Raw genomic sequence first — 20,909 nt, forward strand, 5'->3', positions numbered from 1 at the left:
GATTTTACGATATGCGAGGTACTGCAGTGACGAGATAGATTCTAAAGCCAAGAATCTAAAGGAGAAATTGATGGTGGTGCAAATGCAGTCCGCTGGGAAGGGTGGCCAGCAGAAGCAGGGGATGGGACGAAAACCAAATGGTCAGAACAAAGATAATGAAGAAGGGCAGAGACCTAGGATAGACTTTGCCACTTTAAAGAAAACGACAAAGTGTCATCTGTGTCATCAGGTGGGGCATTGGCGACGCGAGTGTCCCTTTAACCCTGAAAACGGAGAGCTAGAAGTAGAAGAGCAGGTCCAAGAAGACCCAGTGCAAAAAGTGACAGTCCCAAGCAGTAAGGTGGCCAAAGGGGGGACTTCGGCTCCACGGGCCCAATTCCCACAGCCACCGAAGATAGCAGCTGGAGGAAAGGTCTTTAAACAAATGCCTCTGTTTATCGAGGAAGAAAAATGTTATTACATTGATCCATTGACAGGACAACGGGTGAGCAGTGAAGAAGACTGTACCCTCGGGGCAGTTCTAGAAGTGGATCAGAGAGGGCCATTTGTTGAGGCAGAAGTGGCAGGGTGTCCCACTACGTTCTTAGTGGACACTGGGGCTACTCGTTCGACTCTGAGATCAGCGGTAGTTCCAGACTTGCCAATGTCAGGGGAAACAATTCAAGTGGTAGGAGTCGCAAATAAAAGAATGACTAGTCCCTTGACAGAACCAGTGTCTGTGAAAATTGGAAACCACATGAACGAACATCAGTTTGTGGTTTGTGACTCGAGTCCGGTATGTCTGTTAGGTAGGGATTTGTTATGCAAATTGAATTGCACCATATACTGCACCCCACAAGGAGTGGAGGTACAGACTACCGACGATGATGCTACCTTTAAGGTGGCCAATTCAAAATTCTGTGTAGAACTATATCCTACTCTGACTGTAGAAGATCTTCCACAAGACTTAAGAGATGCAGTGGCGTCAGAGGTGTGGGATTTCACAGGAGAAGATATAGGATTGATTAAAGGGGTAGAACCGGTAAAAATTCTGGTAAAACCAAATGTTGAGTTTCCAAGAACGCCTCAATACAAATTGTCCCAGGAAACGATTGCGGGAATAAAGCCTGTGATCGAGTCAATGATACAGCAGGGAATACTGAAGGAAATCGTGGGCAGTCCTTGTAACTCCCCGATTATGGGTTTGCAGAAACCTAGCGGGAAGTTTAGGATAGTTCAGGATTTACGAAAAATTAACAACATAGTCGTTTCATGTTGTCCCGTGGTACCGAATCCATCAGTAATACTGTTTCAAATACCATGTCAAGCAGAATGGTTCACAGTGATAGATCTTTGTCAGGCTTTCTTTTCAATCCCATTGGATGAAGAGAGCAGGTACCTTTTCGCGTTTAAAATGGAAGATCGCGTTTTAACATGGTGTCGAATCCCACAAGGATTCACAGACAGTCCATCCATCTTCAACCAGTTGTTGAAGAAGAATCTTGAAAATCTAGTACTGCCGCAGAACTCGGTTCTGGTACAGTACATAGATGACCTACTTGTTGCGTCAGAGACAGAGGAAGCTTGTAAAGCAGATTCAATTGCCTTACTGAATCATTTAGCTGAAAATGGACATAAGGTATCTCCGAGCAAGTTACAGTATTGTCTGACAGAAGTACAGTATCTAGGGCACAGGTTAGAAAAAGGGAAACGTAAGGTGTCCCCAGAGAGGATTGAGGCGATAATGAAAATGAATGCGCCTACAACACAGAGAGAAGTTAGAATGTTCTTAGGAATGGTGGGTTACTGCCGACAGTGGATAGTTAACTTTTCACTGAAAGCAAAGCCCTTACAGAAACTGACGCACAAGGAGGTGAGTGATCCGGTACCATGGGATGAAGAATGTCTGGTGGCGTTTTTACAGCTGAGAGACGATTTATGTCGTGCTCCGGCTCTGGGAATGCCAGATTACGAAAAGTCATTTTCACTCTATTGCTGTGAGAGAGAGGGATGTGCTTTGTCAGTCTTGGCACAGACCCACGGTAATGCCCGTAGACCAGTTGCATATTTTTCGGCTACATTAGATCCAGTAGCCGCAGCGTTGCCCGGATGTCTCAAATCCGTTGCCGCAACGGGTGTCAGCATTGAAAGGAGCGAAAGTATTGTAATGGGACATCCAGTGGTGGTGTATGTACCGCATTCGGTTGAATTGTTAATGACCAGGACGAAGACGCAGCATCTGACCAATAGCAGGCTCACGCGTTATGAGCAAGTTATACTTGCCGCAGAAAACGTGACTCTCAGGAGATGCTCTGTCTTGAATCCTGCTACTTTGATGCCATTACCTTCGGTAATAGAAGGCGAAGGATGTGAAGACCACGATTGCCTTGATGTGACTGAACTATGCACGAAACCCAGACCAGATATAGTGGATGAGCCATTGTCTGACCCCGATGAAATTTACTTTGTTGATGGCTCATGTGTAAGAGACGATACTGGTCGGTTGAGAGCAGCTTATGCTGTTTGTACCATTACTGGAGTTGTGGAAGCCGCTTGCCTGGAAGGAGTACATTCCGCACAGGTAGCAGAGATTATTGCCCTAACTCGTGCCTGCATAGCAGGAAATGGAAAGAGAGTCACCATCTACACGGACAGCCAATATGGTTTCGGTGTGGTTCATGATTTCGGGCAGTTGTGGTCTCAGAGGGGTTACATGACTTCCTCTGGTTCGCCCATTCGAAATGGAGAATTTGTGCGATTGCTGATAGAAGCATTACAAGGTCCTGTTGACATTGCAGTAGTGAAGTGTGTAGCTCATACTAAGAATACAGATTTTGTGTCACAAGGTAATAGATATGCTGATGAAGTCGCACGCTATTGTGCGGAACAAAGTTATTCTTTCTCAAAGGTGGAAATAGAAGGTGCAGAAGAAAAGACTGAATTAAGTATGATGTTAGAAACTGTAGACACTTGGAAGGATTTAAGAATAATGCAGGAGAACGCACCTGAAACAGAGAAAAAGGCATGGGAAATAGCAGGTTGTGTGCGAAGTGAAATGGATTTTTGGGTTTCAGCAGATGGGAGAGCTGTGTTACCTGAAGAATTAGCTAATCCCATGGCGAGAGAAATACATGGTCCAGTACATCTAGGAAGGGATGCTATGATGAGAGTGTTTAGGCAAACTTGGTATTGCCCTAAATTTAGAATAGCAGCAGAATCAGTATGTAAACGATGTGTTACCTGCCAACAGCTGAACGTAGGCAAAAGAACACCAGTCACACTGAGTCACATTGGGAGGTCGGGGGGGCCTTTCAATAGAATGCAACTAGATTTCATTGAAATGCCAAGAGTCAATCGCCTTCGGTATGTGTTGGTGATTGTATGCGTATTTTCCAGATGGGTTGAAGCGTACCCTACACGTAGGTGCGATACACTCACAGTGGCTAAATTGTTGCTCAGGGAGTTGATACCGCGCTTCGGGGTGCCTGCCTCTTTGGAATCGGACAGAGGAAAACATTTTAACAGCGAAATAGTGAAGATGTTGTGCTCCACACTGAATATCGATCAAAAGCTGCATTGTAGTTATCGACCAGAAGCTTCAGGAATTGTGGAACAAGTGAATGGCACTTTGAAGAATAGATTGGCTAAAGTAGTGGCATCCACATCCTTGAGTTGGCCAGATGCTCTTCCATTGGTGCTCATGAGCATGCGCAGCACACCTGATAGGAGGACAGGTCTCTCTCCCCACGAGATCCTGATGGGGAGGGCCATGAGACTTCCTACAGTTCCAACTACTGCTCTATTGAATATTACAGATGATCTGATCTTGGATTATTGTAAAGGACTGTCTGACGCCATCCATTCTGTGTCCCTTCAGGTGCATGCGGCTGAAGTTCCAGCAGCGAGGAACCTGTGTCATGACCTGAACCCAGGGGACTGGGTCTTGGTTAAAAAGCACGTCCGGAAGAACTGCCTAGATGTTCGCTGGCGTGGGCCCTTTCAGGTAATCCTGATCACGAACACCGCGGTGAAGTGCGGGGGGCTGCCAAATTGGATCCATGCATCCCATACTAGAAGAGTTCCAGCACCTCTAGAAGGAACAGCTCCCATCCCAGACGAAAGCCCGGAAGTGGAAGAAGAGTCGCAAGAAGGGATTGAGGCAGCTGAGGAGGTGTCGGAAGAAGTTGGGAACGCATCGGATTCAGAAGAAGAGCGAAGGCAGGACGGCAGTGAGACAGAAGACGCAACTGAAGGAGAGAGCAGAAGTGAATACGACTCAGACTCAGATCCGTATCGGAGCGATCAAGAACCAAGTGGGAGGACAAGGAATAGGAGAATAAGGCTTGGAGCTGCCACTTGGCCAACAAGGAGAAGAAGGCTAAGTTTGAGGTCGGCCCAGGAAGAAACGCTTACTCCTATATCCGAAGACTCAGATCCAGAAGAAGATATCCAGGATCAAGCCGAGGAGGGTCTTAGAAGATCAAGTAGGGTGCGAGTGCCTAGCAGAAGATACTCTACTCCCGACTGGACCTACCTTGTTGCAGATGTCTGGGAGACACAGAACAGGGAGGATCAGGGAAGTGGAACTGATCAGAACTGACCCGATCATCACAGTGCAAATAAAGTTTCTACTGCCAGGAGCGGAGACCGAAAGGTTGCTGACACTCAACATCGTTCATCCTGCTCTCCTGAGTGGAATAAGAAAGTTGATTTTAGAAACAGTTGAGTTTCCAGTTTGCTGTTCACGATATCCAATATTGGAGGGAACTCTTCTTCGTTTGGAAATGCTTGAGCGAGTAGTAGAAATGCTAGGAGCGCTCATTGTTGTGGATTAATACCATATTGTGAATGTCTTCAAAGGGGCGCAGAACTGGAAAGGTGAAGAAAGTGATCTTGATTAGAACGGACCCCTTTGTAATTGTGGATGTAGAACTGATAGTACCAGGAGTGGAAATTGAAAAAACGCTAACTCTCAATTTCGTCCGTCCACTTGTCTTGAGCGAAATAAGGAGAATAATCCTAGAAAAGGTTGACTTTCCATGTTGTGGTACGAACTGTCCAGAACCTGAGGGAATGATACTTCGGATGGACGTTTATGAAGAAGTAGTGTCACTCCTTGAGTCATACATAACTTCAGACGAAAATAAGACTTTTGAAAAGAAATTGTAAATTGTTGCAAGATAACCTAGCGCCGAGTGGAAGAAGAAAAAAAAAATGGTAGGGGTTTCCTTTTAGCGGATGGAGAAGGGCTAGGGTTGTCTATATTACTGGACTTTGAATTGTTTTGCGGAAATAAATTGTCAAGCTTCCAAGTGTTCCAAGAAAGACATTGCAAGAGAGAAAGACTTTGTTTGAAAAGAAGAGGAAGTGAATGCTGGAAGATAGTCGAAAACTACACTGTTTGAGAACATGGAGGCTGGCAACCCGAACCGCAGGGCAAAATGTATAGCTGTTACATTTTTAGGAGTAGTGGTTTCTCTTATAATTTTAGTGGTAACTGTTTCATTCCTAGCGGGACACGAAGGGGATGGAACCACAGTTAAGGAGGATAAGGGAGTGTCAACACCGAGAACTACCATTATTAAGGAGAAGGGAAACATCAATGAGAAAGACAAAGCGTTGTTAGATGCAGAAGTAAAAAGGTTACACATGGATGAGTCACAGGGGAATTACAAGTCAAATGCTTATGCTAAGTTGCTTTATGAATATGTTGATGCCATGGAGGTAAAGGATTGCTATGTCTGTATGCAATTACCAATTTCGGTGGAGGAGGGTATCAAATACCATCATCTCCCGTTGACATATGGGATAACGTGCAGTTTATTGTTAAGTATGTTTTATGGACGAGACGGATTTGAGTATTACTTCTCGAATTTCGACTCGACATTGCCAGAGGTTCCGAATTTCAAGCATTTGAACAAATGGGACTACTACAAAAGCGAAGACAGGTTACACAAATGGTTTATTCCATGGAGAACGTTAGATACTTCACATGCTCGAATCAACAATCTGACTTGTCAAATATCAGAAGTTGAGAAAAAGTTTATAGCTCAGGTAGATACTAGATACAGGAGGCAGAAGATATTGAAGGCATCAGGACAAGGGGAAACAGATTGGACCAAGGAGGAAAGGGCACAACAACGAAAAGGTAGTATTGGTCCAATTGCTTTGGATAAGGAGAAACGGGGGAAACTGTGCATTCACAGGAGTTACTCCTATTATGAAAACGTTTATGTAGGACAAGTAAATTGTGAACATGCCTTTCAATTGGAGTACTACTCTAAGAACTTCATGAAAGGGATGCAAGCAATACCAAATGTATATTTTGTATGTGGAAGATATGCCTATGTGAAGTTACCAGATAATTGGTACGGATCATGCTATCTGGCTGTTGTCTTTCCTAAAATATATCATGTTGAGAATTTAGACACGCCTAAGAAAGAAATATCAACTAGATGGAAGCGAGGGCTGGGTGCAGCAGAAGTAGTTGGAGATGTAATAGGTGCTGCATTCCCTTTCTTAGGATTGATAATGAATGACATTAAGATCAGGAGGTTAGCTACAGTCGTAGATAGACTGTCTGCCAGTACTGCAAGATCCTTGATGCTGATAGAGGGGGAGATGCAATCGATTAGGGCAATGGTTCTTCAGAACCGACTTGCTTTAGATGTTCTGTTAGCAAAAGAGGGAGGAGTCTGTAGGGCCTTGAAGGTACAGGAATGCTGTACTTACATTCCAGACAATTCAAAGCCTCTAGAGAAGTATATACAAAACATCACTGCCATACACTACGAAATTGAGGACCTGGCAAAGGTAAATGTGTGGGAAAAAGTAGGTCATGGAATGGGTAAAGTTGGAAGTTGGTTTGCCAACTTAGGAAAGGGTATCGTTTGGTACATATTGAAGCCCATCATCATAGTAATGATTTGTGTAATCACTTTGTGGGGATTGGTGCGTTTGTATCAATGGTATAGAGCAAATAGGTTACAGAGAGCTATGAAGAAACAGGAAGAAGAGTTGACAGCGATGCAGGAGACTCAATATAAGAGTCTGAAAGCATTAGAGAGTATGAAAAGAAGTGGTACTGCCCTGTCTTCACTTTAAAAGGTTCTACATTTTTAGTGTCTTGGTAATGATGACCCCTGAAGGTCATCAAAGGGGGGACTGAGAGAGCACAAGTTTGAGAAAAAATGTATAAGTACGCCATATTTACAAGCACGTAGTTAGTTTAAACATGTTTTGCACACGAGTGTTTATATCCAGGAGTGAAATATACAGAGTGTTTTATATTCAATAGCGAAATGTATAGAATGTTAAGTAGAGTAACCATAATTATAACGGTGTGAGATTAAATGTAGAAATGTTGGAGTATATGTGAAAACCTCATGGTTCTCTCATGTTAAAAGAGTCATGTCCGAATTAAATGTAACTTTGGATTCCAGTATTTTGTGTAGGCCTTAGGGCAATTCACAGCAAACCTGAACGTGCTGTTAAAATAATGTGAGATAAAGTTGACATGGTTCTTTCAAAATGTACTATTGAACTTAGGGTTAAAAGTATATGCTTTATAGATGTGTTATTTTAGAAACGTATGCTAGTTAAGAATGTTTGCTGTTTAAATCAAGTTAACGTTTTAAGAGTGCAGGAACCTGCTGCATGTAAATCAAGTAGGCCAGAACAGATAATGTCATGTAGTTTAAATCGTCATGTGCTCGTTAGAGGAGAGGTCGTGAGGTGTCCAATATGGAGCTCTGAGAGTGTTTTATGGCCTAAGATATGGTGGAGTCTGGAATTTGAGGCCCACTGCAGGATGAGCTGTATGCAGGTGCGAGGGTCCTAATCAGCTCGAATGAAAGGGACTTTGTTCAGTGGCGCCTTGCGCAGGCCTGTAGGAGTTTCCAGGAATTTCAGGGGGTATCAGCGCACGGAAGAAGGAGCCTGGGAACCAAGGTCAACTATAACGAGGGTCTTCAAGAGTACCATCATGGAGTTTTACCGCGCAAAGATGTACCACGTGAGGGGCGTCCCAAGGGGCGTTTCTATTGGAAATGTGATTTGGTATTAGGGAAAGTGACCCGGGAGGAGGGCAGAGCAGATGATTTTGGGAGCCTAAGGAAGCGGATGGGTAGGCAGATAGGCTGATCAGGAGAGACCCATTATCAGAGAAGAGACAAAGAGAAGTGCGTGATCTTCTTAGGAAATCACCACGGCTGACACCTAAAGGGTAAAGATCTTGTTAAGTAGGGATGTCATTTAGTGTAGTGTAGGGACAGACTAACCTTAATTTTCTTTTCTGTAATGACTTTGAGGTTGCAACTTGTATCCATTTTGGCAAACCTGATGGTTTTCGAGCTTGTACTTATTATTCTGTTTTTCAGACTCAGATTATTCAAAAAGTTCATGTTCATAGTGATACCGATTTATCTTCTTAATCTCATTTTGAGAAGTTTGTATCTTCAGTTATCTTTGACTTTATATTAAATCTTTAAAACTTAATTTTGGTCAGTGGTCATTTAGAGTGGTGTAAGTTCTTAAATTGATTGTTTACTGCGAGATTACCTTTTACTCAAGACAGGTACCAACGATTCAGTCGACAGGAAATGGGATTTGGTAAAATAATTAGTAACCAGTAATCCCGCGTTAGCAGTTCTCTTCTTTCTTATCATTCCCACAACATTCCATGAAATTATCGTAAACGATATATTTTACGGAATTGTCTGACTTCCTTACGCCAGAGCACAAAAAATTCCACACTGTTACACGATGCACTATATGAGGAGTTTCGCATAATGCAAAGTTTGTCAGCTGTTGGAATTTCACCTGTTTAATTCACATTTTCTCACAGGCCTCAAATGAAGTACAGTAACATAATTCCCAACAGTTCCCGCCCACTTCGCCTACTGAATTAGTTACATGGGTAATCGCCCCGTAGAAAAGGCGTGTAATTACGGTAAAAGCAATGAGGCGAGCACGCGAGATAACAAGGCACAGGTGCCACCTTTCAAACCCCAAAGGCCGTTAAAGATAAAAACGGAACCCTTTCATCAGTAGATAAAGGAAGACGGTACTACAAAGGCGACATTACAAAGCCATATGAATCGAAAAAGATAACAGCATTTTTTCCGTTACCACACGTGGTCTGTGTCGAGAGAGGGCTCTGCGGGCTGTGGGCAAATCATGCATGGTAGTAAGCAGAGAGGGCTAGAGACACTGGCGTAACAAAACTTGAGGGACCTCCCTGCAAGGTGCGTGGAGGGGTCCCCTCCGAGCTCAACCAGGAGCTCTCCGGCCAGAGTGCTGTGCTGAGGGCCCCCCCTGGAGCATGGGGGCTCCCCTGCACCGCTAGGGATGCGGGAGCCTTCTCACACGTAACTAGCACAGATCAGGTTTTTACACAAGCATAAGCTTGTGCAAATTATTCAGTTTCGTGTATTTTACTTATTTCAAATACTTAAATTTCTTTACATAATGTTTGCATGTTAGAGTCTAGTTTGAGTAGAAATATAATCTCACATGACTTCACTACCTGAAGACGGCATTTGAGTACAATTTCCATACGGACTACTGCCTAGTAGGCCGAGCAGGTATTTCACATTATTTTTGTCAAGAAGGGAATTTTTCGAGTATGATATTCATGCAGACGTCTTCCTGCTCAATTGAGCAGGTATTGTGCAATTTGTATCTTGTGTATCATTTTTAAGCAGACACCACCTAGGGGTAAGTTAAATACCATGTGTTATTTTCACAAAGGTTATGCATATTACACGTGGACAGATTCACAGTTTTATAGATTCCTACCATTAACCTGAGCTCCTTCAACATTTAACCCTAGAGACTCAGACAGCGTCACAGCTGATGTGACATTAAGGTAACTGTAGGCCAACACCTAGGACACCATCACTTTGGAGAGCTACTGCTGCTGCTGCTTGTTCCTAACAGCAGCAAATATGGCCACATTGGTAGGAAGGAGGGTGGCACAATGTGCTTTCACCTCGTGTGCCAAAAGGGCTTGTACGCATTCAGATGGGACATAGGTATAGATGTCATTTAGGGGTTGCCAGGGGTTGCAGTTTTGACCCCTTGTTTGCCCTGCCAACCCCTGGCACTTCCTTTGCGACCCCTGGACTCAGAGGTGGCACAACCAGTACGAGGAGCATATAGGAAGCTCGTACTTATTATGGACGTCAGTTGGGGCTGAACTCTTCTCTGTACTGTAAATGTTTTTTTTTTTATTACACTAACAGTCTAATAATGGATTAAATATATTATATTTTTCAATATTATTGTAATAACAATGGAGTTCAATTAGCTGGATTATGACCTTCCTTGGCAGCTGAGGTAAGTATAAAAAAAATTTTTTTTTCCCTTTTCTTCCTCATTCGTTTTTTTTCTCAAAAATCATTTTATTCAGCATTATAAGGAATACCACATACAGAGCAAAGTAGGGTGCACACAACCCAGAGGCAACCCCAGAGGCTTATGGAAGTCCAGTTGCACATAGCGCTATGTCTGATACAGTCCCCCTGTTTTCTACAAAGCTGAGAGCCGTTTTGTGTCGGGCAAACCGCCCGTGGGCCAAACCTAATAGCTAGCAAAATCAAAAAATGAATAAGGAAGAACTAAGCAACCCTAAATCGTACGAGTATAGAGTCAGTCACACGGGTGTGTCCAGAAGGTGCGGCTGCAGAAACGGAACACAGATTGTGAGAGGAGTGTCGGAGGATGTGGTCGGTCCGTTACGAGGGAGTTAGAACTGAAAAAGGGAGGGCTCACCACCGAGGGTAAACCCTTGAACAGGTAAGACACCAACGGTCTCCACCTAGTTTCAAGGGCCTTAATGTCATCCCGAAAGATGTCTGCAAGGGGTCCATAGAGAGAATTCTCCACAGCTGGGCATGCCACAAAGAAATCTCCAGCGCGGCCTTCTTTTTCCATGCGAATGCAATTGTGAGTTTCGTCGCCCCCAGGCATGTCCACCAGATAGTCTTGTCTGCCCTTGTGTGGTGCTCCCATGTGGGATCCCTACGGCCCAATAGAACCTCCTCTATAGACGTCAGGACGGGGCACCCTAGTATGTCCTTAATGTGCGAGAGAATCTCTTTCCAAAAAGGCCTGATACCTGGGCAATCCCACCATATATGGCGAAAATCCCCCTGTAACCCACAGCCACGCCAGCAGAGATCTGAGGTGTACATCTTAGATGTACGTGATTTGATTTTGATCAAAGAGAACTTCATACTATGATGAAATGTTGATAAAAATGTGTTTTTTAATTAATGTTTTTGTGATTGTGGTTACAACGTAAAACTTGTGTCTGTAGAATTGTTTTTTGGGTTCAAGTTTATGATTCATGTGCGGTACTGGAATGTTTCTATGGTGATAGTTTAAACAGTTTTGAGTGAGAGTGAAGAGAATATTCTTTAATTTGGTCCAAGAGAGTTTGTTTTGATCATTACTTGAGGTACCCTGTCTCTTGGTTAGTGGGGTTGCTCCCTTTTCTTCTACATACATTCTACACTAAGTGGGTCCCAACCGTGTCCCCCTGCACGTGCAATAGAGTCTTAAACTACTTCGCCCCATCGGACAACAGGTTGAAAAAGGAGAATACTTTGCAACCTGGGGACGTAATGGCACTCACTCGTGAAGACCTTCTGGCGTCGCTCCACGACTTCAAGAAAGAGCTTCGGGAGGACATAAAAGCAGATATTAGTGCCTCCTTTGATGAGTTTTGTGTGGAGATGAGCACTGAGATGGTGGCATTACAGGCCGACGTGGACTCAGCGGGCACACGCGCTCTGTACCTGGAGGCTAAATGCTCCAGCCTGACCCTATAATGGTAACTGAAAGGCATCAATGAAGTGTTTCCTCCTGTGACAGTTCAGGAGACTCCTGAAGAAGTGGAGGGAATGCCCTAGGGGCCCTTGGACTACAAAGGGTGAAAAAAAAGAGGACTGGCTGAATGGAACACCAGGGGCAGAATCTCTTGACTGACCCCAAGATGGCTGCCACAGAAGTCCTTTACCACAATGAACTACAACTCCCACATTGGTATGAAGAGCCACAGGCTTACTCCGAATGGAACACCAGGGGCATCATTTGTTTGAGTACTGTTGCACAGTACTCGTCTTTCACGGCGTTCGATCCTGAGATGCTGCCTATACCTGCCTTTTATTGAACTATGACGATACCCCATGGGCTGAAACTAAAACTGTTTGTACTTTCCATGGAGCCCGAGTACCCTTAGCCGCTGCCCAGTGGAGCTGTCCTATGCAGCTATAGCGGAGTCTGTCTCTGGGTCACCCCCTTGGCGGTCACCTACCCAGCCGGACAGCCAACATTGTTTTTCACAGTTCTTCACAGTTTTATCTGTCTCTCTCCTCGACTCCCTTGACTGCTTTGTTCCCCCAGGAGTACTTTCCCCCTTCAGATTTTCCTGACTCTGTCTGCTTTCCCCTTCCCTGTTTACCTTTCCCCCACTTCCTTCCATTCCTCATATGACATGTGTCTTGGATATGCTATGCACTTATATCTTATTTTATTGTGTAAGCTCACGTTTTTCTCCTAAACATAAGCTGGTAATTGCAACTGTAACTGTAACTGATGTAAGTATGAAACAATATTCTGAAACAATGTCCTATCTCATGTAAAGCGCTCTGATACTTCCGGGTCTAGCCAGCGCTATATAAAACTTCTCAAATAAATAAAATAATAACGATTAACAATGCTTTTTAAATGTTGTGTGGTGCTTGCTTATGTGAGAGTGTGTGTGTAAGTGTGAATGTGTGTGTATGTAAAGTCAAAGGGCATGTGATGTAAATTCCGCTACTCCAGGCATTTTGGTGAATTGACGTGCGTGGACATAGGTTTCTTTAAAGTGCACTCACTATTAGTCACATAATATTAGCCCAAACCTCAGTCACACGCTTGCCTTTGCCAGAAGTGTTGGGGGAGAAAACAGATTATTTACAAGGCCAATAACTATGAAGTTCAAAGATGACGTATGGAAAAGCTACAGCAAAAATATGTTTAAAATAGATCTTATCACAACTAGAACAACACTGAAAACAGAGAAATATACATTTGACAATTTAAATGACTATCAGCATCGTGACTATTTACATTAAAGTCTGTGGAGCAGCATGAAGTATATGGTTGCAAGTGAAAACGTTGGTAAAATGACTTGGCTCGAATTCCAGATGTAGGGATACATTGTGATGCCTAACAAATAGGAGTTGCAGCAAGTTGAAATTCGGAGTACCTTATTCCCGCAGTTTTTCCTCAACAGATTTTCCCACCAAAAACTTGGTGAAAATTATTGGTCAGAAATGCTCAGAAAAAAGGAAAACATGTGGAATTAGGTGTAGCAAATACATGTTGTACCTCATTCTTGTTTAAAAACGTGTGATAATATGAATTTTGTGCACCTGGTAAATATCCCACCTCAAAGTAACAGCATTTGTCATATACTGTAAATAATACCCCGATTCTGTAGTACCTGGAATCTGGGCCAAAGTCTCTTCATGGGTCTTTTTTTTTAATGGACCATATCTCTAAGTAAATTTAGTCACAAGTGGATGAGAGCTGTCTTTAATTGTACGCTGGGCTTGATAAAAAGGCACTACTAAAGACCTATTTATAGGTAGGTATCCCAGTTGCTCTACTGACTGGTGTGATGGAAGCTCCTGTGTATATGATGGGAGATGCTGTTTCTGATTAAAATATTTTGTGGAATCAGTACCTCCACACCTGTCATCAATGATGTTATTTCTGAAAATGGACACTCAAACTCACAAGCCTTTTGTGACCAACTAGAAACTTTTTTCAATCCAAAATCTTGGATATTCACACAGAGTTTGATCCCAACTCTAGGCCTTCCAGCCATTCTGGGGTCTCAGGCAGGCATAATACAATTGAATCCAGGAGAAGGCACTGGAATGGATCATCTCCTTCCTCGACGGAAGGACCCAGAGAGTCCGCCTACCACCGCACAAATCAAAGGCCACCGAAGTCATCTGCGGCGTACCCCAAGGATCCTCGCTGAGCCCAACCCTCTTCAACGTCTACATGAGCCCCCTCGCGGGCATCGCACGCCAACACAACCTGAACATCATCTCCTACGCCGACGACACCCAGCTGATCCTCTCCCTGACCAACGACCCCGCCGCCGCCAGAGCCAACCTTCACGAAGGAATGAAAGAGGTAGCCGAGTGGATGTCGACCAGCCGCCTGAAGCTGAACTCGGACAAGACGGAAGTCCTCATCCTGGGATCCTCGCCCTCCGCCTGGGACGACTCCTGGTGGCCCCCCGCCCTGGGAACCGCACCCAAACCGACAGACCACGCACGCAACCTGGGCTTCATCCTGGACTCCTCCCTCTCCATGACCAGGCAAGTCAACGCCGTCTCCTCGTCGTGCTTCAACATCCTGCGCATGCTACGGAAGATCTTCCGGTGGATCCCCACCGAGACCAGGAAGACTGTCACCCAGGCACTCGTCACCAGCCGACTGGACTACGGCAACGCCCTCTACGCCGGAACCACCGCCAAGCTCCAGAAGAGACTCCAGCGGATCCAGAACGCCTCAGCACGACTCATCCTCGACGTCCCACGACACAGCCACATCTCCGGACACCTAAGAGACCTGCACTGGCTCCCGGTCAACAAGAGAATCACCTTCCGTCTCCTCACCCACGCACACAAAACCCTCCACGATCAAGGCCCGAGCTACCTCAACACCCGCATCAACTTCTACGATCCCAAACGACACCTCCGATCAGCCAGTCACGCCCTCGCCGCCGTACCCCGCATCCGAAGAACGACAACAGGAGGAAGGTCCTTCTCCTACCTGGCCGCCAAGACCTGGAACTCCCTCCCGACCGACCTGCGCCTGACCCAAGACCACCTCGCCTTCAGGAAGAAGCTCAAGACCTGGCTGTTCGGGCAGTAGCAGCACCCCCCTCCCCCTAGCGCCTTGAGACCCTCCGGGTAAGTAGAGCGCTCTATAAATGTCTATGATTGATTGATTGATTGATTGACCATCTGGTTTAAGCAGCAAGGCCAACGGTCTCTCTAAATTCTTGACTCTTTCGTGCCAACGGGTCGCATAATATCTTTTAAAACCCACACTGGCTCACCTCCAGAAGCCTGCTCTCCAGCATTTCTTCACATGGCAGTCCATATCATAGCAGAACCTCTCTGTAAACGTATGAATCATGTGGTCCTATCTGGATCCTATCCTCGTAGCTGGAAGCAAGACATTATTAGGCCTCTTCTAAAAAAATCTAATCTAGACCCCGGGAACTGTAAGAGCTGTCGGCCTATCTCCCTGCTCCCAGTCCCTGCTAAGATTCTTGAGATGCAGCTTAATAGCCAGTTGATTGAAACTGCGGAACAGCAACTTTGGCTCAATGACTCTCAGTTCAGCTTCAGGAAACACTATGGGATGGAAACCGCCCTTATAACAACCACCGATCATATCAGGCGCACTGTGGATGCAGATTAGGGGTAGGGCTGATACTCTTGGTCAGCAGCATTTCATACCATCTCGCCTACACAGCTGCTGGACAGACTCCAGCGTCTTGGCATCTCCCATAAAGCACTAATCCTTTCGTCCTCATTCCTGATGGAAAGTTCTCAAAGGGTGATATTACAGCACTACCACTCTGAATTATTTGTTTTACCATGTGGAGTTCTACAGGGCTCATCGCTGAGCCCCACTCTTTTTTATCTTAATGTGGCTCCCCTAACAGCCGTGATTCACTCCTTTGGACTAGAGGTGGTGTCATATGCAGATGACACGCAGATCTTGGTGTCGATCCCCAAGGGCTGCGGTTCGGCATCAGAGAATATTCTCGGTTGCATGACTAAAATGGCAGAGTGGATGTCATGTCATTTCCTGAAGCTTAATGGGGACAAGACTGAAGTTATGATTTTTGGATCAGGGACAGCAAGCTGGAACAGTAATTGGAGTACTATAGGACACGGAACTTGACCTTAATGTCCAAACGAATAGTACCATCACCACTTGCACCTGGATTGTAAGGATGCTAAATAAAATCTTCCCCTTAATCCAATGGCCAGAACGCAAACAGATAGCTCTTGCCCTAGTAATGTCCAGACTGGACAACTGTAACTCGCTGTACCTCGACTCGACCAAGAACATGCAATATAAACTCCAGGTGGTGTAGCATGCATTTGCGAGACAGGTTCTGCGGGGGAAGGGATTGGAAATCCTGCACTTACTCCCCATCAATAAAAGCATCAGCTTCAAATCCCTCTGTATGGTACATACAGCACTTTATCTCCCTTACCCTACAAGATTAAAAACCATGCTCCGTTGGCACTCCCCTGCTAGACTTCTATGCTCATCTCTCCAACTGCGGCTTGCGGTACCGAGAACTAAAATAAAGAAGTGGGGTGATAGAGCTGTCTCTGTGGCAGCAAGCAAACTCTGGAATTCTCTTCCTTTCACCTTAAGAGCCATCCTTCATCTCCTGCCATTCAGGAAGGCTCTTAAGACATGGTTATTCTCCAGCTAATCCCTCAGCTGGGGCAAATGTAATTGTGTAGTGGTTGTCCTCTGCTGGACAGCTAGTCTTCAATGCCTTGATGGCCTCGGGTGAATGTTGCGCTCTATAAATCTCAAATCAAATCATATCAAAACAGAGGTCCATCTTCAGGAATTACATAGCCAATGCAATCATGGTCTGTACGTTTTCTCCCTTCACCTTGAGGAGATTTCAGGCCTTTTTTTGCGTAGAAACAGATATATTTGGTTTACATGGCAGTACTGGACAGAAGGGATGGCATTTCCAAAGAGTGTCTCTGACGACATCATGACATAAATTCTCATAATAACTTTTCTCCCTGTTTCAGGGAAGAAAGGGTGAGAAAGGGGACGTCTGGCGAGAAGACTCTTCCTACCAGGTATTTGTGGATTCAATTTTAAACATTACCACCTATCTCACCTTCAAACATCAATAACTTCACAACAACTTTAAATGCTGCTAGAGGAATGTTACTAGGGTTCTCGTCTTACCTGTAGCCAGGAGCAGCACGTTGTAGGATACACCATCCACTGCGGTCACCTGATCCACCACGATTTTTCTGTATGATTCATGACAGTGGAAGAGCGGTCTATTACCAACGGGCGCTATGGCATGCAACATCTCAGGATGCTCGCTTGCTGTTTTGAAGGTGTCAGTGGGAGTCTTGCTTCCATTAGCCAAGCACTGAGGAAAGAAGGAGGCAGTGAGAAGGGAACACATCTGACATTTCTCTACTGCTGCACTAGTGCCACACAGTAGAGTAAACTTCCCCTCCTAGCTGGGCTTGATTACACATAAAACACTCATCTCCCTTAAGTAGCCTCTCTGTACTTGCTAGACTGTGCCCCATTGGGTGCCCTACTAAAGAACATAAAAACTTAACTGAAAGTAATTTCTCTTTCTCCGACTCCTGACATACTCCTACTGTACAGTCGACCAGGTTTTCTCTTTCTAAGGCTACTATAGAAGTATTCCCTTATTGCAGCTACTATGGAATCGAGTCCTCATTCTACCGGACTCCTCGGTTTAGAACACCTTTGATAAAATCCATACTACAGGGAAACTTTCTCCATTCATTCCCACCACTGAGATGAGATGGATGAAATGGGTAAACTCAATGGAAGACAATAAGCAGTAGGCTCACCTCTCCAGGTCGGATTCCTGGTTTATCTGGATTGGCGTTTCCCTTGAAAGGCGATGTTCTGAACCCATTCTCAATGTCACCCATGGCATAGACGCAGACCGCTGTTTCGTGCCTGCAGAAACAAGAAAATCCTTTGTTGAGTAAATGACGCCATCTTAAATGCAGTATGTGTCTGCTGGCAACCCAGCTTTGACTGTGGAGTGCTGTATATTAACAAAGTGGGTGCTGATTTCCATCAGAGGGCGAAATATTTACCAGTCTTGCAAGTCAGAATGGTGGGCAGCTTAATGAACTATATGTGGAGTCCCAGTTCCGGACACAAAGAAGTGATGGAAGTTTAGGATGAATTACCAATGAAATAACCTTGAGTGGATTCCAGTTATGGAATAATAGATGATGTTCTAGGTCGACAATAATTTGCAGGTCAATTATTTCTTAAGGAAGTGGGCACCTGAGTCACTTCCAATGCAATTTATAGGCCCAGTTCTATGGAATGGTACTCGAATATATTTGTCCGACATGTATATTGCGTCCTAATATCATCTAGAATATATCGCTAAATTGGATTCAATAACCGAAATCTACAACAATGTGACAATATCTGTGTAAACATTATTGCGGGCACATTATTTATGTCAGACCATATTTGTAATACAAAATATTGCATTCCACATCTGTGGTGTAATCCTGCCTCTTATGGGTCTTTAAAGTAGTGTACATTTTAAATGCTCTTTCTTCATTACTTGGGTGCGGCAAGTCCTTGCACTGATGATCCCTCAGCTCTACTTACTGACTGAATTATTTTTAGAGCGCTCTTATGCCGAAGCGTCTTGGCGCTGTAGGACGAAGGAAAAAAGAGATAGATTAGGGCATCACAAAAAGCCAGGTCTTCAAGGCCTTTCTGAACTTGGCTATGCTCTTTTCTGAGCGGAGTGGGGTTGGCAAACTGTTCCATAGCTTGGGGGCTTGATGGGAAAAGGATCTGCCGCCCCACTGTACCTATTTAATGGCTGCTTGCATTGCCACCACTTATGTTCAATCAATCAGTAGATTTGTAGAGATCTGATGGGCACCTGTGAGGGTATCCAGGCACTGGCAGGTTCCAGTTGATTGGCAGAATAGCCAGGTGTTCAGGGACTTTCGGAACTCTGTAGATAGTAGGTGAGAGTTAGAGAAAGTGACGCCGAGCGGAGGTGTCTGGTGGTCTGATGAAAGTTGAGACGGTGGTTTACGTAGGCAGGTCCACAGTTGTGAAGGGCCTTGTATGCATGGATCAGGAGCTCGAACTGACATCTATTCTGTACAGGGAGCCAGTGGAGTTTCCTGAGGTAGGGAGTGATGTGTGGTTATCAAGGTAGATCCAGGATGAGTCTGGCTATGTCAAATTATGTATGGTTGGTAGTCGTCAGAAGAGGTGTGCTGAGATTGCCGAGTAGAGAGCGTTGCTGTAGTCCAGTTGGCTGGAGATGAGTGCCTACGTGATGGTGCATCTTGAGCTTTGGGGTAGCCATTTGAATACCATACGAAGCATGTGCAGGATGAAGAAGCCGGAGGAAGAGATGTAGTTGACCTAGGTCATCATGGTTAGTTTGTTCTCCGTGTTTTAATTTCCTTTTCATTTCCCTTGTCTGTACGTATTGGGGGTTTGTGTATCATAGGCATTTTTTCATTACTGCTATTGTGAAGATGAATCCATATTCCAGGAAACCAGGCCACCATTTAAAATAAAATCATTTTTAAACCTCCCCCCCTTTCCCCAGGGGCATGCATACCTGACCTTGCACCTGGAAGCCCTGCTTATCTGTTTATTTGCGATATAGTCAATTTAGTGGAAGTTGGCTGCTGCTGCACCTAGATATGTTCAGTTTTCAGATACTTAGGATGTGCTGAGGCCATTGTGGTTTCTTTATTTGCCTTGTTTTCTTTTTGTTTTTGATGACTCTTACAAGATAGGCTGACCTACTGAATGTCTGGTATTATCTTGGGTTCAAGGCTAGGACACATAGAAATTGAGGATTATTTGTAGTTGTTCTTAACAAGTTTGTGGTTTGCTTAGCAGGCTCTCGGTCTGGGAATTTACCATACCTCTCGGACAGAGTGACAGGGCTGCAGCATGTTCTCCCTTGTTTAGGATGATGGAATGCTACAGGGCGTATTGTTTATATGTCGCCTTCTTCATTCTTTTTGTGCCTGGAAGCAATTGGTGGCTTTATTTGTCAGTTCAAGGCATCTCCCGATGTGAGGGTTAGCAGTAGTCTATGTCAAGCGGGGTGTCTGGGCAGTCCCGCATGCCATCTACTAGCCTCACATCTTAGGGTGAGGAGGGGGGTAACAGCCGCTTTTTTCATTCCTCAGAGGTCCTTCTCTATCACATCCATGTGTCAAGTGTTTACATTGTCCACCAGTAATTACAACGGAGTCCGGTAGAGCCCTTCCTCACCAGTGTATTTGGAACGCAGGACTTTGCAGAGTAAGTTCCTATGTAGCTTAGTGGACTATATATCAGATCTGGATTCACCCTCATACTTTAAAAACTATAAGCAGGATAAACCCACACATTCTGTTGCTGTATTGAAGACATAACCTTTCAATTAGTTACATGCATCCCAGCAGCCCAAGTTAACCAATCAAAAACATGTCATACTTTTCGTGAGACTCATTTTCTCCACAGTTCCTCACCAGGGATTTGAGAAGATGCCATACACTCTAGTTTCATTCGTCTTGTCACAGCGTATGAAGAAGACATCATGAAGACGGCTATAGAATCTTCCACTCTCTGGATAACTGCACTGTAACCTGGCCTTCAAGAAAGTGGACCACAGGGAGGAAGCCTGCCCGCCCGTGCCTCCTCCGTCCTCCTGCAAAAAAATACAAACAATCCATAAGACAGGAAAGAGCCACCAGTCACAAGAGATGCACTACATGTAAATAAGTAAGGAAAAAAAATATCTAAAGTGTGAGTATACAAGTGTCTTGCCGCTGGTGGACCTAAAATAACTTAAGGATAAAAACCTAAAACTTACTTAGAGTAAGAAACAAAGAGCCACGTCTTTAATGATTTTCTGAAATGGGTAAGGCTAGATTGAGACCTTAGGTACAAAGGCAGAGAGTTCCATAATTTGCTGCCAAGAAATGAGAAATTTCTGCCCCCGCCCCCCATCTGGGCTTCTTAATTTTGAGGATGATCACCAATTTGGAACAGGATGACCTCAGTTCTCGTCATGGGGAGTACGAATTAAA

The 20,909-nt window shown here is 44.7% G+C and overlaps 1 protein-coding gene across 1 annotated transcript in view; it reads right to left on the reverse strand.

Moving 5' to 3' along the window:
• Nucleotides 1–20,909, reverse strand: part of SEMA7A (semaphorin 7A (JohnMiltonHagen blood group)) — a 203,301-nt gene that overhangs the window by 48,280 nt on the left and 134,112 nt on the right. The window contains exons 8-10 of the mRNA XM_078685071.1: nt 20,349–20,527; nt 17,670–17,781; nt 17,017–17,209 (exon numbers count right to left, since the gene is read on the reverse strand). Of these exons, the coding sequence (XP_078541197.1) occupies nt 17,017–17,209; nt 17,670–17,781; nt 20,349–20,527 (484 nt within the window). The remainder of the gene's footprint in view (nt 1–17,016; nt 17,210–17,669; nt 17,782–20,348; nt 20,528–20,909) is intronic.

The sequence above is a fragment of the Lissotriton helveticus genome, chromosome 3_2 (assembly GCF_964261635.1).
Source record: "Lissotriton helveticus chromosome 3_2, aLisHel1.1, whole genome shotgun sequence".
NCBI classification, from domain to species: Eukaryota; Metazoa; Chordata; class Amphibia; order Caudata; family Salamandridae; genus Lissotriton; species Lissotriton helveticus.